We start from the raw sequence: 27,997 nt of genomic DNA on the forward strand, positions 1-27,997 counted from the left end.
AAAAGTAAGAGATTGAATGGAGAAATTTAAAATATTTTTCAATTTTTGACCTTGAAAGATGACCCTGACCTTTTACCACTCAAAATGTGCAGCTCCACGAGATACACATGCATGCCAAATATGAAGTTGCTGTGTTCAATATTAAAAAAGTTATGATCATTTTAGTTTTTTATATTTTTACCTTTGACCTTGAAGGTTGACCATGAACTTGACCTTTCACCACTCAAAATGTGCAGCTCCACAAGAAGAAAGAGATTGAATGGAGAAACAAATTTTTTATTTTTATTTTTGACCTTGCACCTTGAAGGATGACCTTGACCTTTCACCACTCAAAATATGAAGTTGCTGTGTTCAATATTACGAAGGTTAAAGTTTTAGGAAAGAAAAATACAATATTTGACCTTTGACCTTGAAGGATGACCTTAACTTTTCACCACTCAAAATGAGCAGCTTCATGAGATACACATGCATGGTAAATATCAAGTTGGTATGTTCAATATTGCGAAAGGTTGAAGTTTTGGACAGACAGACAGACAGGACAGGACAAGACAGGACAAAAACAATATACCCCCGATCTATCGATACGGGGGCAAAAAAAAATGTTTTAATTGGATTGTTTTACAAATATGGGATTTTTTTATTCCCATTTGGCTTTGGGAATGGGTCCGTAAATGGGTCTGTTGAACGGACCTGTAGACATGCCAGGAAATGGCCTGAGATCCCATTAATAATGCTCTGCTGAAGATTTCGACCTCAGTTTGGACTGTTTATTTACTAGCTTAACGAAGATGTTGTCTCTCAAAAGATCAGTATCTTTGGGAAAACCAGACTTAAGACTATATGCACTTGAATTAAGTCCTATTATCTCACAGTGTTGCTCAATTATAGGTTAACCCTTTACCACTTAGATACATATTTTGACGCATTTGTAGTTCTTAAAAAATTAAATTAATTAAAGACCTTTCTTTAAAGATTCAAGTTTTAAAGGCTTCATTTCCAACCGTTAGATACTGGTAAGCAGCAAACAGCATTAAACCTGAACAGACTGCGAGATACTCGCAGGCTGTTCTGGTTTTATGTGCTGTTTGCACATAGCCATTTTCACTTTGCCTCTGAGTGGGAAAGTGTTAAACAAGAGATGTAACTAACTGAAATGAGTATAAGCCCCATTTAAACGCATTTAGCATTGGAATTATGAAATTACACGTCACTTTAGTACAAGATAATTAATGATAGAAAAGTGAAACATCATTAGCTTTCACGTCAGTCAATATGGTTGTTGTATCATGCTATAAAAATACAGGCCACACAATTTAGCTGACGTCTGAATTCATAATCCTACTATTTGCATAATTTCACCAGGCAGTCTTATCTGAATATCCTTTTTTATGCTAATTTCAATCCATTCAGAAAATGAAGTAACATAACTAAAGAAAACAAAAAAACAAAAATAAATATTATAAAAAAACAATGGCGAAACAAAAATAATTTGTTCTTTTCTCGTGTACATCACATTAACCGGGTCATTTTACTTTGACCTGTACAATATTCGCTCACATACCGCAACAATTAGAGATCAAACGCAAAATTGAAAAATCTGCACCTGACACAAAACACGTCTGTGATCTGGACGTGCAAAAGTAATACCCGTCATTTCAAGCTATATTCGAGCCTTAATCCGTCTTTAATGCCACTGTTTACACTGGGATCAGCAGGGATATCACAAAGTTTACACAAATGTTTAATAAATTTTCAAAAATCTATACTTTTGCTTTAAAATGCCATAACCCAGAGATTAAGGTAATATGTTATTCGCATTTATCAACTTTTCAAAGTAGCAATAAGCTGTAATTTCAATGGAATGATTTGTCAGAAAATTCACTCAAGTTTTCAATGATAATGAAGACGATTTATAGGCTTTAGAAATTGTTCAATTTGAATCCCAGATGACACAATGAGATATCTACCAAACTTAAGACTGTAGCTAGCAGTGTACATTGAATTTTTCCTTCAGAGAAAACTCAGGGGGAGGATGGTGGTGGTAAAATTTACAGGGAAAACTGAAATAAAAATGTATTTAATACCGAGGTCCATATTTTGTATTTAAATATGCAAAACAGTCTCGTGAACACTTCCCTTGAGTTAATAATTGTTCAATTTAGAGATACAAAATGTATTTTCAGCTCTATTGTTGTTTTTTCATATAAGGCTAATAGGTCCCTGGATTGTAGATGTCAGTTAAGTTTGCCTCCGCATAACCACGTTTTAAAATAACAACAACATAAAATCTGTGAAATCAGCTAAGAAACATATGAAAAATTGATGTTTTTAAATACATGACATTGATTTTGTTCTCATAGGGAAATATTCATAAATTTACATTCATGAATTTACAGACACATTCCTTTTATAATTCTGCTTTACGCAGCTATTGCTGTAATGGGCTAACAATTGGAAGATCCTTGGCTCCATCCATATTCAAGGAGAGTTCTCAGGATGTTTGAGTTTTTCAAAGACACTGAGAACAGTGTTTCTTTTAGGAAAATGGAGTAAAGAATTTCTCAATAAGCAGAAAGCTTGCAATTATTTCAAACTAAAATAAATGAGCCTCATTCTCTGTAACAGGGTTTCATGAATCTGCATAAAGTATCTTCCCAAATTAGCCTGTGCAGTTTTCACAGGCTAATCAGGGACAACACTTTTATTCAGCTTTTATGGTATATTTCGCTTAAATGAAGTCTCTTCTTAACGAAAATCCAGTGTAGGGGGAATGTGTCGTCCCTGATTAGCCATTTGAATCTGTGCGGGCTTATCATGGATGACACTATGCACATGCATTAAACCCTGTTTTCCCAGAGGGACGCTAAAATACTTTTAAACCAATACATTTTGGAAACAATTTTCAAGGCAAGTCCAGTATGGTCAGTGTGGTTGAAGGGAGAAAACTCTTACTGACCTAAATTCTTATTGAACATGTCTTGTGCATGAAAATTGGATCTATTAATTATATTCTGTTAATCACTTTATGTTACTTACATTATCAAAATCTATGTAAAACATTACATGGAGACATTAAGGACAGTACGGACAAGTGTGATCTATGCCCGCCCCCCCCCCCCCCCCCCCCCCTTTAGCATAGTGGTGGCATATAAAGTTTGCCTTGAAAGAGAACAAATATGTCATATTCTCAAATAATTTCATGAATTTGATTAGCCCTTGCAACAGCCACCAGTTGGGTTTTGATATCAATTACAAATTGCAAAGTAAATGTAGAATTATTTACATACTAGACTTACGCAACATTTGTATGAAAGGTAATGTAACAACATTATGGGCTAGGGCTGGATCATGAAATATTCAAAAGGACACAATAGTCAAGCACAATAATAGTACCCAACACAAGGATGCCTAGAAGAAAATGTCATCATGATCAATTTGTCAATTGACAAATTATATTAACAAACAACCCTTGACAATGTGAATTTAAAATTAATTTATTAACAAGAATAAGAGTATATGAAAATTATCAATGCCCCAAAGCAAGACCTCATCTCATCAAGAAATACAGGTATGTTTTTACCAAATTGTCAATAACTAATTAACAAACAGTTTAAGGCAAAATAAATTTGTTACCATAAGCTTGTAGTGAAAACTAATTGAAAACAAACACCTGTAAATGTTATCATTTGAATCATACCGCTAAGTGAAAAAGGTGTAACAGAGTTACATGATTAATAAATACTGTGATGATGATTATAATGATAACAATGATGTTGTTGTTGATGATGATGATGATGGATGATGATGTCGATGATGATGATGGCTAGGAGGAGATGGAAGGTGATGCTATTTTATTATCTTGACAGATATATCCTTCAAAAAAATTATTAAGAATAACAACTATAATTAGTTTATTAAAATTTAATTGTATAACTATGGATTATGATTTAACCCATTGCATGCTGGGAAATTTGTCGTCTGCTAAAATGTCGTCTGCAGAATTTCTAAAATTAGCATTTTCTTCGATTTTTTTTCAAAGAATACTATCAGAATAGCAAACAGTTTGGATCCTGATGAGACGCCACGTTCTGTGGCGTCTCATCTGGATCCAAACTGTTTGCAAAGGCCTTTAAAATTCGGTTCCCGCACTGAAAGGGTTAATGTTATTACACTAGGGAGGAGAACCTATTGGTCTGATGACAATGTTACTTCAACAACCATTGTTGCCTCTTCTCGCAAGACGCTAGCCAATCTATTGATCAAGCTACATAATGAATTCCTAACTAGAATCCATCCATACATCAAGACCATTTGCTAGCAGTTACTGGCAGTCTGAACAGTATTAACTGAGTGATCAATCACACCATATAGCCCACAATGCACTGCTATAATCAGTGGCTTGCTCGCTTTTCTACTCAGAATTCTCCCCATTTGATTCCTTAGGAATAAAGCTTACAGTTTGCGATTTTCTTTGTACAGTGGGGTAGTCAACAGCTTATATTATATTGGAAACAAATGGACCGCAATGTTCCTTTAATGTAATCCAGGACCGGTATTTTTAAGAGTCTTAATCTTCTCTTATTTTAGGTTACAGATAAGTAAAAATAACAGTTTTCATGTTACTAGCTCCAATCATCATGCTTTCATTTTAAAAACATTCCAATAGCCAGGATATATAAACTATTAATTTCTAGTTGCCCCAATAATATGTCCTCAGCCCCAGGCTGTCAGGCATGCACTTTGCAGGAACACTGGAATTAGTGTTTGATAGACTGTATGCTGAAATATGTGGAAGATAATCAACTAAAATTACACTGCTGCTGATGTGTCAAATCTTCCAATAAAACCAGAAAAAAATTATTACACAATTTTATTACTTTTCTCATTACTTCCAATATAACCACCAGCTGCATAAAATCCACCACAGCGGTCTGAGAAAAGGCGTTTTAATGCATGTTTGTAAAGTGCAATCTTAGACTAGCCCTGCAGTCAGCACAGGCTAATATGGGACAACACTTTTTGCCTAAGCAGTAAGCTGGATTTTTGCTAAGAAGAGACTTTCTTTAAAGCGGGTATATACGATTTTTTATATGTGTTTAATTGTAATATATTGATAAAATATGTTACAATAACACAAAATAGGCAAGAAAAACAATACATTAAAGCCGAATTTCATAAAATGCAGCAAAGGCAAATTAGCGCCCCGAGCCGATAGTGACGTACATATTTTCCTGCAATAATCGAAGCATTCGTCTTTGCAGTAGGATCGGAGATAGTGTTTGTGTGTCGTATGAATAGATATCGTTGCAGGAATTCAAATAAACCGTTAAACTAAGTTTAGATGCACATCGTACATGTATGGTATACATGCTGGCGAATTCGGCTGTACAGCCGTTTTCAATTTCAGAATTAAATATCTGGCTTATTTCGCATTTTTCGACACATGTTCTTCTTAACTTTTATTTTAATTTATATTGAAATATATATATAATAAGTTTGTTACACAGTTAATATAAATTCATAAATATTTGACAAAATCGTATATACCTGCTTTAAACAAAAAATATCGTAACAACAAAATGCATTGTCCTTGAATAGCCTGCGCGGACTAAACACACATGCATTTAGCCCAGTTTCCTTAGTGCGTGACTCGTATGTTTATTTCACTATTAGCTATAATGTAGTAAAATCTTGACTGCTGAGTAAACAAGTAAAAAAATTGTCGCCATCGTACTATCGCATTGTCGCCCTCTGGATTTTAATGTGTAAGCACGATGGCCCTAACGGTATTCCGTAGAAAACAGGACTTAATTCATATGTGCTAAGTGTTATCCCGGATTAGTCAGTGCAGAAATAATCCACTCCCTGGTGGCCATTTTTTTCTATGAACAACTGGTGAATTCAGCCAAGCCAAGTTTCATAAAGATTGGACCATAGATGTTACTTCTAGAGAATTATAACAGTTTTACTATAGCCATATAACGAAAAACGCCCCACCCCCTGGCAGCCATGTTTTTCAACGCACAGAAACCATTATGGAACTCATCCAAGATATCATTAGAACATAATTTTCTGATCAAGTTTCATGATGATTGGACTTAAAAAATGTGACTTCTTGAGTGCTTACAAAGTTTTACTACAGCCATACCAGCAAAAATGCCCCAACCACTGGACGTATTTTTCGACGAATTATAACCATTTCTGAACTCAGCCAAGCTATCATTAGAACAAATTTTCTGATAAAGTTTGATAAAGATTGTGCAATTCATGTATCTTCTAGAACATTGGGCCATCTCTGATTAGCCTGTGTGGACTCCACAGGCTAATCTGGGAATCACTTTCTGCACATTCATTAAGCCCTTAATTTCTAGAGCCATTCTCATTTAGAATAGAAACACATTGGGCAACCATTTTATTGAGCACTGCAACTGTGTATGAGGATTTCCTGCATGTTTCTCATCTTAGGTGATGAAATATTTACTAAACAAACCCACATTATATAAACATTCTCAGGTACAAAAAGACCTCTTTACTGGCGAATGTATGCAACATGTCTAGAGCCAGTCAATTACTAAACATCAATGATCCCATCTTCACAGATCAAAAGGTCCAGTTACAAGAATGTGTCAGTTTCACTGCATAGAAATGCAAAATTCTGTGAATAGAAAAGTTGCAATTGTGCCAGTTGTATGAACATGTCAGCTTTAGGTTTTGTTACAATATCCTTGTAACTTAACCCATTTATGCCTAGTGGATTCTCCCGTCCTTCTAAATTGGATCAATTTATTTCCAAAATAAAGGATGTCTAGTATATTTATTTCTATATTTAGAATATTTCTTACAGAAATGCCTTCAAGCAAACAGCATAGACCCAGATGAGACGCTGCATCATGCATCATGCGGCCTCTCATCTGGGTCTACGCCGTTTGCCAAGGCCTTTTTTCTGGATGCTAGGCATAAATAGGTTAAACCAGTCATTGATATTGGTATAGGATCAAGCATGCTGAAATAAGTAATGGTCTTGCATGATCTATAGGGGTTGTATTTTTGAGGTAGACATATAGATACATTGTTACAACTGAAGCCAATAGTTAGACAATTACTTTGTGTGTATGGGTTTTACACAAGTTATTATGTTGGCTTTTAAAGGCATGTCGATTATATGAACCTCGTTCTTGGAAAACTCAGGACATGACCAAGGACGTATAGTGGCATCCCTGATTAACTTAATATGTGCAGTCCGCACAGGCTTATCAGGGACAACACTTTCTGCCTTTACTTGATTTTCGTAAGGAAGATTGAAAAAAAAAATGCCATAAAAAATAAAGTGCCATCACTCATTTGCATTAGGAAAACAAACACCTGCAGATGTGTAAATGACACACGCTAATATAGGATGGCACTTTACAGACATGCATAGAAGCCAGTTTTCCCAGATTTAGGCTTATATAAGGGGGCTCACTTACTTTGGGTGTAGCGGTCTTGCACGAGATGTTGGTAGACGCTGTCTGGAACTTCGGTGACCCGATAGTACCACTTGACCCGAACCACAAGCGTATCTCTCTTCACCTATAAGTGGATAATCATCTGCTTATTTCTATGGCAACACAATTACTGAGTTTGCATCTAGTTCACCTATTGCATGAGGCAAATCATGCAAGTATGGTCCTTAAACCATATACAGACAGCCAAGCTTCAGACCAGCCTGAGCATCAGTGGGTTTTTTTCGTTCAAAATCGTGTCCAGTATTAGGCCCCATTCCCAATGGATAAAGTATATATTTTTCCCCCAAATTTAACCTAAAAATTCCCAATTTAATGTTTCCCAATGTTTTTTTTAAGATCTGAACATTTTGTTCATCTCCCATCCAGCTATATAAGTTCAATCTTAGTAAATATAATACTGAAAACTTTGTTCTCTCAATTTTGATGTATTTAGTAGCAAAACAGCAACAACACTAATTTCCCAATTTTAGACAAAACGCAGCGAATTTTCCCAATCCAAAGGGACCCAGCCCCATTCCCAAAATGGTGAAAAAAAACACTGAGCATCCAGACAGTCTGGACAGTAACTACCTAATTATGAGGGCTATAAATTCATGCAAGGTTTCGAGGTTTGATAATCAGACATGGTAGCTTCAGGAAAGCCAAGTGGCATAAGACCCATTTTTGCATGATGTGGGGCGCATGGGCACTATCAGTATTAAATAACATACATGAATGCCATTTATTTAATAAAGAAATGATCTTCAAATTGCGAAACAGTTGCTAAATTGGAAAAGCCTTTTCATTTCCAAACTTTATACTATCATTGAGATTTCATAACAATATCCCATTGTAACTGCTCAAAATGTGCAATTTAAAAAATTAAATATACTATTCATTCTAATTGATTTTAAATGATCCAAACACTCTTCAACTTGCGGACAGCATGGTAAAATATAGTTATAATTTTAATTGCAATCAGGTTAAGTCAGAACTGAAGTAATTATAAAGTCTGGTGCTTTATTCAATTTAATTGGTCAATAAAATCCCTGCGCATCATTACTCTAACTCAACTATAAGGCCGATAAATAATATCTCGAACTCAATTTAATTGGTAAATAAAATCCCTAAGCATCATAACTCTAAATCAACTTAATTGGCCGAAAATCAATATTTTTTTTAAATACTTAAGTTGGAGCAAGCTGACACTAAAGATGTCTGCATGAGATCAATAAGATTTAGTGATAACCAAACTCAATTTACTGACATAGTCATTTCAATCTAAATATATTTTAGTTTCCATAAAAAAAAATTAACAGTATTTTCTTTTTTTAAAGTGTTTTACAATGACACAGTTCCTTTTGGAAGAATAACCAGATATGCTGCCTGGAAAACAATTTGTTATTTATGCATACAGTTACCCATATTCAGTTCACAAAATTTGATGAAATCTTCTGGTAATGTCAAAATATTTATTTTATGTCTGAAGCAGCAGCAGAGAAATAATCTACAGCCTACACTGTCATCTTCTGATGAGGAAATCAACTAAAAGAATGAACTGAAAGAAAGGGACAAAACTTCAGTTCTATAAATATAACATTAGATTGATTACCATATCAACTTATAAAAGAACAAGTCTAATTAAAAGTAGCTTAGGCAACAATAGACAACATTCGATTTTTAATAGTTTAATTATCAACTAGTAACCAAGAATGTCTAATAAATATTAGCCTAGGGAAATGTAGGTAACATTAGATTAAAAGTATCTTACCCAATTATTTTGTTTATAGACTTATTCACTGATAATGTATCTAATAAAACATTTAAACATCCAGGAATTAAACCATCTGTCAGCTTCAAAATGTAATTTGTTCTTGTATTGATTATATTGTTACTTCCATTAACTTTTTCAGTGCTGGAACCAAATTTTGAAGGCCTTTGCAAACAGTTTGGATCCAGATGAGACGCCACTGAATGTGGCGTCTCATCTGGATCCAAATTGTTTGCTATTCTGATAGCATTCTTTGGAAAAAATCAAAGAAAATGCTAATTTTAGAAATTCAGCAGACAACATTTTAGCAGACGACAAATTTCCCAGCATGCAAAGGGTCAAGTGTTAGGCAGTAACGGTAAGCAAATATTCACACATGAAGCAGTCATAAAAATTAGCAGTTTGTCCAAGCCATCCAAAATTATTACAATACTACTAGAAACCAAGAAAATGTTTGATAAGCACAGCGATTTTTTTTGTCCAATTGGGAAAAGTACCCGTACCGGTCCAATTGGGAAAAATTGAGTCGTGAAAACCTGAAAATTGGGAAAAATCGAGTCGTGAAACCCTCAAATTAGGAGATTGGTGTATTTGATTTTATGCTCCCAAATACTTTAAAATTGATAACTAAGTGTTTTAAAGCTGTCAATATTATATTGACCTAGGTTCAAACCATAGAGCTGCATAGGGAAACTAACAAAATGTTGCATTTTCCAAAAACAAAAAAATTACCTTAAATTGGGAATTGTTTGGACAGCAATTGGGAAATTTGTAGTTTTTTCGTAATTGGGAAAGTGCCGTTTACCGGTACTTTATAAAGAAGGAAAAAAATCCCTGAAGCACTCCTTTCTGATACTAACCCTTTGCATGCTGGGAAATATGTTGTCTGCTAAAATGTTGTCTGCTGAATTTCTAAAATAAGCATTTTCTTCGATTTTTTTCAAAGAATACTATCAGAATAGCAAACAGTTTGGATCCTGATGAGACGCCATGTTTTGTGGCGTCTCATCTGGATCCAAACTGTTTGCAAAGGCCTTCAAAATTTGGTTCCAGCGCTGAAAGGGTTAACAATCAACAAGCCCTGTTCAAATGTTACCAGTTTGCTCAGGTCAAATTTTACTGTGCTAACTCCCTGTTCACACATAGACGCTGCTTTTACTATGATCAAAGCGTGTCCGAAAACGTGGCCGATCGTGACAAAACGTAGGAGAAACATAGTGGAGTCCTCATAAGTGCAGTATGATCGCGGTAGAGTCTTCATGATCGGAGAGCTCTACGCTCTCGCCACGCTTATTTTGAACATGCTCAAAACAAACATAGCGGGATTGTGGCCAACAATATTTGGTGTATATATAGGGGCATCGTAGTACGGTCGAAATGAAGACCATAATATGCAAAATTGCTCAATTTAGACTCTGATCGGCCTCAATACACCCCAATCCAAACCTTTTTCAGATCGTGGCTTGATTGGGATGATTGTTGGAAAGTCGCAGCTCTGTGAAAACGTAGGGTTATTCTGATCATTTTGCAGAAGAAGTATCAAATCAAGCAACTTCTGTTCTATTCAAGGGGGCTCAGATTAATTAGGTTTTATGCTGCTTTTCAACGTCCAATCTATTGAATTTCCGACAGAGTATTCTTCCAATAAATTGAATTACCAGAGGTTAAGCAAGGACATTATAAGAAAACCTAATCATCATCATCATCTTCTTCTTCTACTTCTTTGTTGTCTTCTTCATCATTGTCTTCATCTTTTTCATCATTATCATTATCATCATCATCATCATGATCATCATCTTCTTCTTCTTCTTCTTTGTCTTCTTAATCCTCATCACACTCCTCCTCAATAATACTCATCAACATCATCGTAACTACCATCATGATCAACTACCATAATCATCATCATCATCACCACCACCACCACTATCTCTATCATTATTATCATAATCATTACCAACAACAAGAGCAACACCACCATCAACATTAAGGCAACATCATCACAAACATAAGAAACACTTTCATAACAATTATCATGGCTATGATAAAATTCTTCACTCAACACTCATCACACCACCATTCCACAGTGGGAAATGCATAATCAATAAAAAATAAAATAACAATCACCATGATCAGTCATCATTAACAATGTCAAAACAAAACATCCCACTTAGAATCATTGTATCAATCTGCAATATGATGATGAAGAACATGGCAAAAGTGATGATTAATCGTGATAATGATTGCATTGTATAATCCCCAACATGAATGATACTCAAAAAGCAACATGTATTCTCTCAAGTCTGTTAAAAAACAAGCTTTAATCTGAATATACCATTAATCATGATAATGATTATAACACCAAACATGAATGATACTCAAAAAGCAACAGGTATTCTCTCAAGTCTGTTAAAACAAGCTTTAATCTAAATATACCATTAACACACAATACAAATGAACATCCCTCTGTGAAAATGGGGCTTAATTAATAAGTGTTAAGTGTCGTCCCAGATGAGCCCTTAGAGTTTGCACAGGCTAATCGGAGTAGAGCTGCAACGATTCACCAACAGCTCGATTCGATTCGATTTCGATTTCAGACACTCCGATACCGATTTTTTCGATTCGATTCATCTTCAAACCTAGGTTTATCATATATTCACTCTTATGCCTCAAAACTAACATTTCTGTTCAAATGTGATTTCAATAAAACACATAAAAAAGAATAGCAAATTAGGACTCAATTTTAATATTAAAAATTCTGACTAGAAGATTGTGTTGATAACACAATAATATAAAAAATAAATAAATAATAATAAGAACGTATCTGGAATCAGTTGAATTGTAGTACTATCACTATTACACCTTTATCCAAAACCGCTATAAGCATGTCTACCACTGTACCATGACAACATCACCTGTTACCTGTAGGACAAATCACATTCTCTAATAAACTTAACAAAACTCCAACAGTAATAAAACTACTTTTCTGGCTGGCGACTTGAGTAGTTGCGCTTGTGCGACCTTTTTGTCTTGCTAAATCAACGTTATGTTTGCGTTTGACATATAGCATTAAATTAGATTAGTGGTTGAGTCGGACTTAGCGTACGCCACATCCTTGAAGCACAGTTTACACTTTGCTTTATTGGTAGGGCTACCATCCCGAAACCCAAAATACTGCCACACTTTTGATTTTAGCTTCTTAGTCGCATCTGATAATTTCAATTTGTCGGCAACAACTTGTTCAGCCATTTTGACGCTTTTCCGAAAGTAGACCGAAACGGGCTTATTGATCGGATGACTAAAGTAATAAGCAACCAATCGCGCGCGTCGTAATTACAGGTAAAGATAAAACCTACACCTTCCTGTATCAATAGTCAGAATACAGCGCGCTTTACGTATCTATGTATATATATGTTTATATGTTAAAGAATCGAATCGAATTTGGTAGGTTTGGTATCGTTATCGAATCGAAGCATTTCGAATCGATTTTCGATGAATCGGATCGAATCGTTGCAGCTCTAAATCGGAGGCAACATTTCCTCCAAAACTGGATATAAGCTTCTAAGAGACGTGCTTTTTTTTTCAATACCGTTACTTCACAAAGTGTCCTCCTTGATCAGCCTATGCTAGCTGCACAGACTTAAAGTTGGGACAAAATTAAACACACATGATTTTAACCCTGTTTTCTGGCAGTGAACCTCACACTTATAATTCACCACAAAAAAGAACAACTTCTTGTGTTTGTAGCCTTCCTCAATAGATAAAGCACTTACAGATGATTATGTTTATTACCTTCACACGTTCAGACCATACAGTGATTTATGCTATCCTTCATACAAAATTAATTCACTTTCATTCTTTTGCAGTCATCCCCAATACAGCCGCTCAGATATCATATTGACTTTTGCACAAAGACATCTGATTCGATATTTAAACAAACAGAATACTCGTTCTTGTTTGAAGTGAACAGGAACAAGATATCCCCATTGATTCTTCCACTAAAATGTAATTTGTCTGTAAAGAAAATACATAAATACTGTTTGCGGTTTTTGCTATGAGCAAAGTATTCGCTGTCATGCAAGCATGCCATAAAATGATCTGCAATCTAACAGAGAAAGTGTAGGTTCACCAGTTTGCAGTTCAACAAACACCAAGCACATGCTAGTGTAACAGCACATCGTGGAAAAGACTTTGGCTGTGCTCTGTGAAAAGGGGGTTTAATGCATGTGCGTAGTGTTGTCCCAGATTAGCCTGTGCAGTCCGCCCAGTCTTATCACGGACAACATTCTCAGCTTGTATGATATTTTTTGTTTAAAGAAAGTCTCTTAGCAAAAATCAAGTTTAGGCAGAAAATGGCGTCCCTGATTAGACTGTGCTGACTGACTGCACAGGCTTATCTGAGTGGGACGACACTTTACGCACATGCATTAAACCCCCTTTTTACAGAGCACGGACCACTTATTTAATTCCTGCAAAACAAATGGCTAAAACTGTGTATGAAATGTAATGGTCTACATAACCCTTTTCAGGTTCCTTTTTTATTAAGTAACATGTTTGTGCGAGTTCATAGTTCATTCCAAAATAAATATCCATAATGGTCACCAAAATAATGAAAAACAAACAAATTCATTGAACTGATGTAGCCTTGAAAAGTAACATTATACAAAAACAACAAAGGGTAATAATTCTTAGTTAAGAAAGTGTATGGTTATGGTTCTTGTGCGTGGCACTTCTTCCCATTGATTCCTACACATCCATGAAGATTCACATTAAAATTTTGTACCATATCTGAAATATAGCCCTTATAAGTTCCATCATACAGTACAGCCAACGCGACACAAACATAATCCGCGGCTATGCCACGGCCAGATTATAAGTTTGCAGCCGCCGAATCGTGTGTTCACGCGGCGTATCGTCGTGGCACTCGGCATCCATACGCGCAACGACGCCAAGTCTGTATTAACCTTGCGTACTTTCTCGGAGTAAATCCGCCGCATACATACCCGGCGGATCAAGTGAAAAGATAGCCACATACATGTACATACATGTATGTGTAGCGTAGAAACCAAGATTTACGCTGGTTTCATAATTATTATTTTCACGTTTTAATAAGCGATATGACACGTAATGCGCTTTAACAAATTATCGCTGAATTAATTACGCGCAACTGTTAATGTTTCGTTCGATTATCAAATTATCATTATTTTTGTAATCCCAAACACACTTCTGAATTTAATGCTAACGCGACCTTTGGCAAATTCTAGCGTCAAATAAACAGTGCTAAAATATCCTTTTGTTTCATAAAAAGCGCGCGAGAATTATGCAGACATGTAGAACGTTGTTTGGAAAGTGTGGGTGTATTTTGTGTTGTATAAATACATGAACATCACGTCAGGCGTAAATCGCGTGTTCAGTGAGGAAAAAAAACGCCCCGATTAGACGTTATTTCATCATCTCTTTAAATAGTAACAAATGCCAAAATGTATTTGATACTTAAGGAAATATGGAAAATGTTTGTGTATCATAAATATTTGTATGTATTTATTTTGACCTTGCGGTCAAGGATAACCCATGAAAGTGCAAGCACTTATTTCCAATGGGGTCCTTTGGTTTTGCTGAAGAGACAGCACGCAGAAGAGACAGTATTGGGATACAAGGAATCTGGGTGCGATACCCTAGCTCTTTGCGAATAGATACCTTGGTTCTTTTACGTGCTCAGTGTATAGCACCGATACACGCGAGAATTACCTGGGTTTCATACCAGTACATCTCTAGTCGGGTGGGAAACACTTGAAGCATTTCTGAAATTTCAAGTGCCCCGGCCGGGATTTGAAGAGGGGACCTCTGGAATGGTACACCAGAGTGTTACCACTCGACCACCGCACCACCCAGCATATTTACCAGCATTTGCTTTAAAACTGGAATAAACGGAATTATCGGGTAATTAGTAGCTATATTAACTGTATAATATGAACAAAATAAAACGTGTTTATATACGCATATTCAAACAACAGTTATAAAAAGCCGATAATTAACAAAACAACAAATACGTCTTCACAATCTTGATTATTGATGAGGCTTCAAACTGCTAGTTTTCTCAGCTAATAAATATAATAGCAAAATCAACATGCAATTAATTTATAAATCCACTATATGCTGGAGCCTTGACCACTTGTATGTGCGAAAACATAATTACATGACCTTGTTTATGTGTGAAATACATACACTACGGGCGGGAAACAAACTTAATTGGCCAGACACATTAACTATGCGTACATGTATATTCTTATACAATCCGCGCACAATTAATTTATTATGATCTTAATTATTATAATAATTGTTCTTTCAAAAATTGTTAACTACATGTACCTAATAATTTAAAAAAGATTTTTTATTTCATGATGCGCATCGACTCGGCATGATGTCGCAGATCGCGGCATATCCGGCGGACAGATGCGAAGCTTCGCGACGAAATGCGACTTGCCGCCACATACTGATGCGGCTTCAACGACTGACGCGGCATCAACTCGTTTCGCCTTGCGGCCGCGGATCGCGAAATTGGTTTGTTCCGGGTTGGCTGTACTGTACAAAAGCAACAAAGGGCAATAACTCTTATTTAAGAAAGTGAAGGGTTATGATCATAAGCAAGGCAATTCTCCTTATTAATATCAACACACCCATGAAGTTTCATGTTGGAGTCTTACATGGTATCTGAGATATAGCCCTGAAAAGTTACATCAAATAAAAACAAAACAAAGGGACATAACTCTTAGTCTTATTAAAGAAAGTGAGTGGTTATGGTTCTTATGCCTGACACTTCTCCTCGTTGATATCTATATACACCTATGAAGTTTCATGTTGATATCTTGTATAATTTCTGAGATATAGCCCTAAAAAGGTTTGTGACAGATGGACAGACGTATGGGCAGACAACACCAATTCTATATCCCTCCCACTTTGGCAGGAGATAATAATAAATATGATAATACTTGTACATGTTATTGAAAATTAAAAATTGAAATGACAGGGCAAGTTTAATCAGAGAATCACTTCAAGAATACAAAACAATTGTGGTATGAACAAGGACCCAAAACACAACTTTATTTTGTTGTTTCCAATTCCCATACATAAACATAAGATGTGTTTGTCAAAATCACCTTTGAACTTGAAGGATGACCTTGACCTTGACCTTTCACCACTCAAAATGCGCAGCTCCATAAGATACACATGCATTCCAAATATCAAGTTGCTATGTTCAATATTTCAAAAGTTATTGCAAAACTTTACTATATTAAAGTTTTAAATGTTTGACCTTTGCCCTTGAAGGATGACCTTGACCTTTCACCGCTCAAAATGTGCAGCTCCATGAGATACACATGCATGCCAAATATCAAGTTGCTATGTTCAATATTTCAAAAGTTATTGCAAAACTTTAATATATTAAAGTTTTTAATTTTTGACCTTTGATCTTGAAGGATGACCTTGACCTTTCACCACTCATAATGTGCAGCTCCGTGAGATACACATGCATGCCAAATATCAAGTGTCTATGTTCAATATTTCAAAAGTTATTGCAAAACTTTACTAAACCTTAAAAGTTTTGGGACAGAATGACAGACAGAAAGGCCAAAAATAATAATTACCCCCAACCTATCGATCCGGGGGCATAAAAAACACACACACAAACACTTAGAGTGTCGTTTCCTACTGCATATTATGATCACAATGGCTAAGAGTAAACTCTTTGCAATGTGGTATAATGGCCCATAAAGCCGGTAATTTCATAAGTGTTATATCTCCTTCAACATGAAGCACTAGTCTTGTCAGATTGCTTCTTACAATTTAATAATTAGCAAAGAGATTACAAGCTTTCACAGCATCTAATATTCTGTTCTGGTAACAACTTCTTGGCTTTTCTTCCTGTATTAAGTGAATATTCTTAGATAAAGAAACTGAAACACATCAGACTAATGAACTGTAAATGCAGGGAAAATATATTCTATTTATTCTATTTATAAACCTACACAACAACTATCAATGCATTTTTTTGAGTTTTTAAATAGCCTCAGATAATTGTTTTAAACACACAAATGATGCCTTTAATACATTGCAATACTAGACATTGCTTGTTGTGTGACATGAACATTATTATTTATAATATAATGTTGTAACGACACTGATTCAGAAGAGGAATATCATTTCATATGTATATGCCAATGTTATACTGATTTACGAAAAAATATATTAGCAGTACATTTTATATTAACCCATCTGTGTATAAAGACTTTATGTTATATAATGACTTAATGTTATTATTCACATTCACATGACAGAATATAATGTGTATTTTTGAGTATGAAGACGATGTACTATTGTATAATTCTGAATAAACTGTGTGTGTCTGTCTGTCTGGCTTTGATGTTTTCTTTTTTGGTGTTAACTGTTGTTATTGCAGTGGTTATGTTAAGAGACCATTATTCAAAATATCTGTGACAGTCTGAGATTACAGCAATCATCCTTCAAACATAACAACAAATTACTGGATGCTTAGTCAGGATGCCTGAACCATTTAGAATTTATTGGTGTGCGTGTGACCAACAGATTTGTAATGAGTGCACAGGGCATTTCCCATATCTGGCCTTTTCCTGGCCATTTTGGATAATAATTAAATTTCAGAATTGGAAATTTGTTTATATAATTGAAATAAACTTGAGATATGACATTATTTCTTTTTTTTTAATGGTTTTTTTTTTTAGGAATTGGGAAACAAAAAATATATTGGAATTTGTTTCAACCATTTTGCTTTGGGAATGGGTCTGTTTAACTGACCTGTAGATACATCTAGAAAAGGTCTACATATGGCTATTGCCCCCAATAGGGCTATCCAGGAAAGTGCGAGACACAGGACACACCCCTTCCATATAAAACAGTGGGTGGTTTTAGTGCCCCGTTTGAAGCATCAAGTTAACTGCACCTAGTCCTTGGTTTACTGTCTCTTTTGCAAGACAACGCAAATAATGATTGTTCAGCGGGAATAATACTTGCGAATATACCACAGATCTGATCATTGGTGTTGCCTTGCCTTTTTCTGACAACTTTGGAAATAATGTTATTTTGGCATTGGGATTCTCTTTTTATGGGAAAAGTCCACTGCTTCTGGAAAAACTTATTTATTTATGTATGCATAATATTTAAAGTTATAAAAACAAAGTACATTAATTTTGTAATATAAATTATAGCTATATACTTTTTTAAATAAAAATTGAAAAAAAATTGACATATAATAATCACTGACACTCATTTGAAACCTAATTAAAAATATGATTTCTTTTCTAATTGGGATTTTTTTGCAATCGATAATTATATTTTTAAAACCATTTTGTTGTGGGAGTGGGTCCTTTCCCAATATTTTACTGGGACTGTAAACAGTAGAGCTGCAATGCAATTACAGTAACTAAACTACAGCAATAATTCAAAATACAATAATACGTCTCCATAAGCACACACCACCTCCAATTAATGCAATATGCAAATGATGAGTTGTAAACAATTACATTTACGATCATTAACAGTCTCGACAAACAAGATTTACATAACCACTGAATGATGTAATTCTGTCATAATTTATATTCTTTGTTTAACACAAGACATGGCTGTAAGCCACACAATTTCACTTTAAATCCATTATGAGGATTTTAATATGCTGATAAATGAGCTAGTTGTATGAGTGTGACATTTAATAAAAGCGCTATACTCAAAATGAAGAGGGTTTGAAACTATAAACTGATTATAAAGCTATCAGTCTGTATTGCGTGAGCAAATGTTTTGTCCACAGCATTTAAAACCAGTTTTTTGTGGGCTAAATAGATACCATCGGTTTTTACTACTTTAGGCCACGACTTTTGTTTTTATTGGTTTATAAAAATTGTTTTGAAAATGGTCCATCGGGCGGTCGAAAAAAGAAAAAAAAACATCATTGGAAAAAAAAGTTAATACTAATAACATCAGGACAAAGACAGCATATCTTTTATAACCTTAATACAGAGACAACAAATCAAATTATGCAAAGAAACACATCTATATCTTCAAATGAAATGAATCCTAAAAGCAGCTTTTTTAACAACAGGCAATTTAAATCACTCCATTACATGACATGCGTTCTTCTGCCATTAAAACAAAAAACTGCATTTCATTTCCGTTATTCGATGCGCACCATTACGCAATGCGATGGCCATTGCATAAATCTTATATAAGATAACTACTCATACACAAATTATGTGTTTGCTCTTACTCGACTTACGAGATCGTCCAGGAAAAAAATCGAGGTAGATCTATCCCTGCGTTGTTGCGGTAATGTTTGTTAAAGTTGTTGTTGTCATGAAACCTCGTTGATTTACAACGCAAAACGCCTTATTTGAACTGACACGAATTAATTTAATTATATTTTTTAACTTCGCTTTTGCTTTATTTTAATCCAAAGTTTAATGTTAGCAAGTGTTTTTTACTGGAATTGTAAACAAAAGGTCAGTTAAACTCTTCCAAAAATTTGCAGTCTGTGTGAATTGACAGTTTGACGTCATCAAAGGAAAGCCGCTTTCTGTCTGAAGAAATAAGCGACAAATTTTTCGCCGACAAAATTGGCTTTCTTTGTCTAGCTATCAACATGCCAATCGTGTGTTTGTTTCTCAATGGCAATCCTCCAATTTAATAATAGCACGTGCATACAGTACAGCCAAAGCGGCACAAACATAATCCGCGGCTACGCCACGGCCAGATTATTAGTCCGCGGCGGCCGAATCGTGTGTTCACGCGGCGTATCGCCGTGGCACTCGGCATCGATCCGCGCAACGACGCCGAGTCTGTATTAACCTCGCGTACTTTCGCGGAGTAAATCCGCCGCATACGTACGCGGCGGATCGAGTGAAAAGATATCCACCTACATGTACATACATGTATGTGTAGCGTAGAATTAATTACGCGCAACTGTTTATGTTTTGTTCGATTATCATTATTAAATTTGTAATCCGAAACACACTTCCGAATTTTAATGCTAACGCGTCCTTTGGCAAATTCTAGCGTCAAATAAACAGTGCTAAAATATCCTTTGTTTCATAAAAAGCGCGCGAAAATTATGCAGACATGTAGTACGTCGTTTGGAAAGTTTGGGTGTATTTTGTGTTGTATAAATACATGAACATCACGTCAGGCGTAAATCGTGTGTTCAGTGGAGAAAAAAAACGCCCCGATTAGACGTTATTTCATCATCTCTATAAATAGTAACAAATGCCAAAATGTATTTGATACTTAAGGAAATATCGAGAATGTTTGTGTATCGTAAATATTTACCAGCATTTGCTTTAAAACTGGAATATACGGGATTATCGGGTAATTAGTAGCGATATTAACTGTATAATATGAACAAAATAAAACGTGTATATATACGCATATTCAAACAATAGTTGTAATAAGCTGATAATTAACAAAACTACAAATACGTCGTCACCGTCTTGATTATTGATGTGGCTTCAAACTGCTATTTTTCTCAGCTAATATATAATAGCGGAATCAACATGCAATTAATTTATAATTCAACCATATGCTGGAGCCTTGACCACTTGTATGTGCGAAAACATAATTACGTGACCTTGTTTATGTGTGAAATACATACGCCACGGGCGGGAAACAAACTTAATAATTGGCCAGACACATTAACTACGCTTACATTTATATACTAATACAATCCGCGCACAATAAATTTATTATGATTTTAATTATTATTATAATTGTTCTTTCATAATTTATTAACTACATGTCACTTATAATTTTAAAAAGATTTTTTATTTCATGATGCGAATCGACTCGGTATCATGTCGCGGATTGCGGCATGCCTCGGCGGACAGATGCGAAGTTTCGCGGCGAAATGCTACTTGCCGCCGCATACTGACGCGGCTTCAACAACTGACGCGGCATCGACTCGTTTCGCCTTGCCGCCGCGGATCGCGAAATACGTTTGTTCCGCTTTGGCTGTACTGTACTTTGGGATTTGTTTTCGCCTTTCTCAGTTTTGTAGATATTGTTTTCATCAAAATAGAAGGTCAGACCCTTTCCCAAAAACAAGAGAAAACTGTCAAAACTGTGACAGGGGGAAAAAAACAATGCAAGCTTGAAATTTGGGAAAAAAATTATCTTAAAGGAAGGGGCCTTTTTCTTGGGGGGAGGGGCTTTTATAAAGAAGGCCTTTGCTAAAGAAGGAGAAACAACCCTGCCTCAATTTTACACTTCCTCTTACATCCACATAATTTTTTTATTCATTTTTTTTACACTTTCTTCTGCTTAGAATAGTGCCTAGAGACATAATTTCCTGACTCTACATCTAGAAAACATATTAAGAGCAATGTAAATTTAAAAATCCATTTTCCTATTTTCTGCACATTCCATTAGGATTTGAATGTGTTAACAAGTGATTACAACTACCACAGTTAAGGCCAGCATTTTTTTATTATTTGTTTTATGGGTGCGCCTGACCCTATTTTTCGACAAATACAAATAAAAATCACTTTTTTTTTTATTATTTACATTTCACCCGCCGACCTGGTATTTTATCCAAAACTAGAAAAAAAGCGCAGATACCGAAAGTGTTGTTCAAAATTTGTTTATGATATTGGTTGTTTCGTTGTGCCAAGTCGACTTGTAAAGCATCAGCGATTTTCATTGGCTATTGCAGCCAATACCACACCCTATTAGCCAATCGGTGAGTATTTAACAAATTATTTTCATTTCCGAAATGGCGGACATTTATGACAACAACGAGACAAATGTAGCATATTTTAAAATCAAATTAATTAAAAACGGAGCAGAAACAATTTCAATTAGAAAAGTTAATCTTCAGAACACCATTGTTGACATCATGCCCATATTATGTGATACGAAATTAAAAATAATTAGTGTTTTTGCAGATGATGCACAGGTGTCACCATCGATAACATTCGGTGTGTTTAAAAGTTTTGGGTAGGTTTAATTATAAATATGCGTATTTTTTAAATGTAGATCCTGTAATATTTTTATCAGGGCTTTTTTTCCTTCTTTGAGACTGGCCGTGGACGAACATTTTGACACAGACAATTCACAATTCGAGGAAACGGACAATTCAATCTAATACGGCCGCAATTTTTTACAAAAAAAATGACATTTTGCAGTGCTCAAAACTGTCAAAAACGGACATTTCACAATTTAAAATTAAGTTTTGTTTCACCGTTTTTCATTTCGATTACGCAATTTTTGTTTAGTTAATCATTTAAATGACGTTGTTTCAATCGATTACAAACGTGAATCGATTAAAATTTTGAAACCTGTGCATATTATTTACGCGCGGCCGATCAACCTCACCATTATCCAAACAAAATAGCGTCGCGCAACTCGCGGTACTACATGCAAAAACGATAAAAAAAACACACCAAATAATCCAGATTTATTGAAATTCAGGATAACCATAAAAAAAGCCGAAGCTTCTATAGAAGGGTAAGTGTTTTTACAATGCACAATTAAAACGGACATGGATTAAATTATGAGGAAAGTAATCTGATTTTTTTATGCAAATGAAAGCATTGGTAACCGAGAGCGAGACTTGTTATTCTATATCTTATCCGTTTGCAATTATTGTAAATATTGGTTCAAATGAAGTATAACTGTGATCCATTCACATGAACATGTTTAACAGTTTCAGTATTATAATGTTCTGGGAACAATATATTTTAATTAAGATGCAAACTATTTCTGAAATCAAAAGTAGTTCTTTCACTTGTTGTACTATATTTCAGATATGTTAAAATTCAGACATCTAAATATAGTGATATTTATGTGTTGATTTGTTGTTGATAAGTAGAAAACCTTTTAACAATAGGTGTTGTTTTAGAATTTGTGAAATTTGATAATAAACAGAAGTTGATTTATAACATGTCCAAATGACCAAATGTAACTGTTTAACAATTTGAATTAAGATGCTTATTTTGTATATAATATTTTCTGATTTTTTATTCATTTTTCCTTCCAGATGATGCACATTCGTGTGATTCTTGGTTTCAATAAATAATTCTGATACATTTATGCAGGATACTGTTACATTATTGTTAACATTATTATATTATGTTGGTTATCTGGTTTATCAGTGAAAAAAAGTTATTTATATATAAATAAAGCCCATTAAGACTTATGAAGGTACTTGTTGTTATTTATGTATTAATTAACATACTTCTAAAAGTAATAAAAAAATACAGTCAATGCCATCATTCATTAATGTAGCAAGGTTCTTTAAATGATTGTTCTTATTAATAAAGTCGGAATAACCGGCGGTTTTCACACCGTGATAAAATTGCACAACTTTTTTGGGACCAGTGAGACCCCTGAATATACTATTCATACAAGGAAGATATGATTTTATTAAATTATTTATATATAAGGACATTTTCATAATATTTAAGTGTTAAACATGCTTTTACTTAAATATGCATTGATTTCTGAATTTCACAATTTGTACAAGTTTGCGACTCGTTTTTCACAATTTTCAGTAGTTCGCGACTCATTTTTTCACAATTTTGAAAAGTTTGCGACTCATTTTTCACAAAATGAGGTGGCCAGGGCCGCTTCACCAAAATCAGGAAAAAAAGCCCTGTTTTTATAGATAAAAAATCAACATCCCGAAAATGTCCTAGATGTACTACTTTACGTTTCTTTATAATGAACATGGGGACTGAACCACAGGTACTTGCATCAATAATCCCATTCCCCACACACCCATATATATTCTTTATTTAGAAAACAAGATGTGTTTGTGAAACACAATGTCCCCCTATATGACGTTTGACCTTGAAGGATGACCTTGACCTTGACCCTACACCACTCAAAATGTGCAGCTCCATGAGATACACATGCATGTCAAATACTAGAAATGGCGCGGCAGAGGCCGACGCGTATCCCCACGCTGAATGTTTGACCTAGGTGTGCCCCAGGGTTGGTAATGGGGCCATGCATAGCTGAGATTGACCGTATTGTCATAAGAGAGGTTCAGTATCAATTTGAAGTGAATCGGTGTAGAAAAGAAGAAATTATAGTAAAAGGCAATTTTGGGTGGGTGTGGTCTATGTTGGCGGGGCCCCAGGGTTGGTAATGGGGCCATGCATAGTTGAGATTGACCGTATTGTCATAAGAGAGGTTCAGTATCAATTTGAAGTGAATCGGTGTAGAAATGAAGAAATTATAGTAAAAGGCAATTTTGGGTGGGTGTGGTCTATGTGGGCGGGGCGCCCCAGGGTTGGTAATGGGGCCATGCATAGTTGAGATTGACTGTATTGTCATAAGAGAAGTTCAATATCAATTTGAAGTGAATCGGTGTAGAAATGAAGAAATCATAGTAAAGGCAATTTTGGGTGGGTGTGGTCTATGTGGGCGGGGCCCCAGGGTTGGTTATGGGGCCATGCATAGTTGAGATTGACCCTAATGTCAGAAGAGAAGTTCAGTATCAATTTGAAGTGAATCCGTGTAGAAATGAAAAAATTATAGTAAATGGAATTTTTTGCTGGGTGTGGCCTATGTGGGCGGGCGCCCCAGGGTTGGGATTGGGGCCATGCATAGTTGAGATTGACCCTAATGTCATAACAAAAGTTCAGTATCAATTTGAAGTGAATCCGTGTAGAAATGAAAAAATTATAGTAAATGGAAATTTTTGGTGGGTGTGGCCTATGTGGGCGGGGCGCCCCAGGGTTGGGAATGGGGCCATGCATGGTTGAGATTGACCGTATTGTCATAAGAGAGGTCCAGTATCAATTTGAAGTGAATCGGTGTAGAAATAAAGAAGTAAATGTAAAATAACCTAAAAAAAAAATGAGTGATAATTTCTGACGCGGCCCCACGCGGCTATAACTTTTGACCCAGGGGTCAGATCAAAATTCCAAATAGTGCAGGGTCGCACATATGCTCATAGCTACCATGTGTGTAAGTTTCAAGGTTCTAGTGCTTTTAGTGTAGGAGGAGATAGTGGCCAGGACGGACGGACGGACGGACAGACGGACGGACGGCGGAGATAACCACAATATCCCCACCTTTTTTTCAAAAAGCGTGGGGATAATAAAATTGCTAGCTTCAATATTGCAGAAGTTACATTACATGAGCAATTTTGACCCATATATTTGACCTAGAAAGATGACCTTGACCTTTCACCACTCAAAATGTGCAGCTCCATGAGATAAACATGCATGCCAAATATCAAGTTGCTATCTTAAATATTGCAAAAGTATTCATAAAATAAGCGATTTGAGCCACATAAATTTGACCTCTGACCTTGAAGGATGACCTTGACCTTTCACCACTCAAAATGTGCAGCTCCATAAGTTACACATGCATGCCAAATATCAAGTTGCTATCTTCAATATTGCAAAAGTATTTATAAAATAAGCGATTTGGGCCACATATATTTGACCTCTGACCTTGAAGGATGACCTTGACCTTGACCTTTCACCACTCAAAATGTGCAGCTCCATGAGATACACATGCATGCCAAATATCAAGTTGCTATCTTCAATATTGCAAAAGTAATCATAAAATGAGCGATTTTGGCCACATATATTTGACCTCTGACCTTGAAGGATGACCTTGACCTTGACCTTTCAACACTCAAAATGTGCAGCTCCATGAGATACACATGCATGCCAAATATCAAGTTGCTATATTCAATATAGCAAAAGTTATTGCAAAATGTTAAAGTTGGCGCAAACCAACCAACAGACCAACAGACAGGGCAAAAACAATATGTCTCCCACTACTATAGTGGGGGACATAAAAAGTATGCAACACAGCTTCTGAAGAAAATAACATTGGGTCCGGATGTTCGTATGTCCGTCAAAGTCCCAAGAAAGTTTTAATTATTTTTCTTGACACAGTAGAAAATTAACATGCTTATTATTCTTCATTAACTTAAAACAAAACATTTTTTCCATATATTAAACTGTATAACTATTTTATATCAACATTTTAACCATTTTTCCGGTACCTTTTGGACCAAGTTACGTCCCTTTGTTTTGATCAGTTCATTTTAATGAATTGTTACAGACGAAACCAAAGTTTTGACTCTAAATATAAAATGAAATGCAGCACATGTTTTTATAAGTCTATAACTCTTGGTTTCTTAAATGAAATATTTAATAAAACTCTCGCTACACAAAGTTATTGATCAAGATAAAGATCAATTCAAGCTCAGTCTGATTAGGATCCAAAGTGTTCGCTTAACATCTTTAGAAGTACTGACTGAATGACAATTATGTTGAACATTTTGGATCCTGATCAGACTGCTCTTTTGGAGCCGTATTGGTTGCAATCGCCCTAAGGTCCATTTTCCTGTTATGTGGCTCATTTTTTCTCATGATTGATACAAATTATCATGATATAAAGCAAGTCTGTTGTATATTAAAGAGTATTTTTAGTGTGCATATTCCACCCATGGATGAAAGTTACAAAGTTGGTTGTTATTTAAAGCTTTTAAACAATGTAAAAAGCACCTGGCTTGTTAAATAGTCTCTATTGAAGCAATACAGTATGTAATACATGCGAAAGGTGCTTTTACCTATAAATATATTATAAATATGTTAATTTTTATTATAAAAAGCTTCTACAACAGTGTAATGATATATATAAAACACTTAAAGGTTAATGCAAGTATACATATTATGGTTAAATTGGCTGATTTTAAATTTTCAAAAATAAAAAAAATAATCGTTTTTTTGGTAGACTGCTCACTTTTGATGCTTTTATTTTTATTAATCCCCCCCCCCCCCCGCGACTCAATTTTTTTGAAAATTTGTCCTGTAAAACAAATTAAAAAAAACAACTTTTTATAGAAATATATAGCACTATTAGCATAATGTTCTAATAAATTGCTGACTTAAAGTAACAGATGATTCAAGTAATGAATGTTTAACATCAGTGATGAATAATATTTATAACATACTTGTAGCAAGTATGAATGTAAAATAAGATGCAAGAATACCAAAATTCAAATCGCTATAAAACAGTTGAAAGAAGTTTTAATATGGTAACACTACCCCTTTCATTATAATTTATATAAATATACACATGTATATTTTATTTTATTTTCCCAAATCATGAAATTGGACCTAAAATTCCCAACCAAAGGTTTCAATTTTTTTTCTTTTTTAGGTCTCAACATTCAGCTCATCTCCTTTCAGCTAGATAAGTTAAACCATAGTAAATATAATCTTTATTTTGATCTAAATTGTAAAGCATTTGCTTGCAAAACAACAACACTAATTTCCCCATTTTAGTCAAAACACCAAGATTTTTCCCAATCCAAAAGGAAGAAGTTTACACCTGTAGAAAAAAAATTACCAAATGGTATTGCCATAATAAGTATGAAAATTTTGCTTTTGTAAAATAAAATAAACTGCAATAACTCTGAAGTGCCTGATGAGGTTTCAACTGGTTATCAAACTTGGGCTCCATGTACATGTAAGTGGAAAAGGAATAAAAAGGTTACATACCACACTGAAGTCAATAATTGAGCAGATGAAGTAAGGATTGTTCTGGCGATTGTTCTCGATGTAAACATGATCTGCAAGAGATACATTAAATGTCAATTATGCAACAGAATCTTGGAAGTGCACTTCAAACAAGGAATCAAATAAAGGAACAGTTACAGTCAGATAAAAAAACAGATAAATATGGAGCGTAATATAAACAA

The 27,997-nt window shown here is 35.0% G+C and overlaps 1 protein-coding gene across 5 annotated transcripts in view; it reads right to left on the reverse strand.

Annotated features, from left to right (window-relative positions):
- LOC127880896 (arginine-glutamic acid dipeptide repeats protein-like) overlaps window positions 1-27,997 on the reverse strand; it is a 162,078-nt gene that overhangs the window by 124,686 nt on the left and 9,395 nt on the right. For all 5 annotated transcript variants that reach the window (XM_052428373.1, XM_052428372.1, XM_052428374.1 and 2 more), the window contains exons 3-4: window positions 27,798-27,868; window positions 7,467-7,569 (exon numbers count right to left, since the gene is read on the reverse strand). In XM_052428373.1, coding sequence (XP_052284333.1) covers window positions 7,467-7,569; window positions 27,798-27,868 — 174 coding nt within the window. The remainder of the gene's footprint in view (window positions 1-7,466; window positions 7,570-27,797; window positions 27,869-27,997) is intronic.

This window comes from Dreissena polymorpha, chromosome 5 (assembly GCF_020536995.1).
Source record: "Dreissena polymorpha isolate Duluth1 chromosome 5, UMN_Dpol_1.0, whole genome shotgun sequence".
Taxonomy (NCBI): Eukaryota; Metazoa; Mollusca; class Bivalvia; order Myida; family Dreissenidae; genus Dreissena; species Dreissena polymorpha.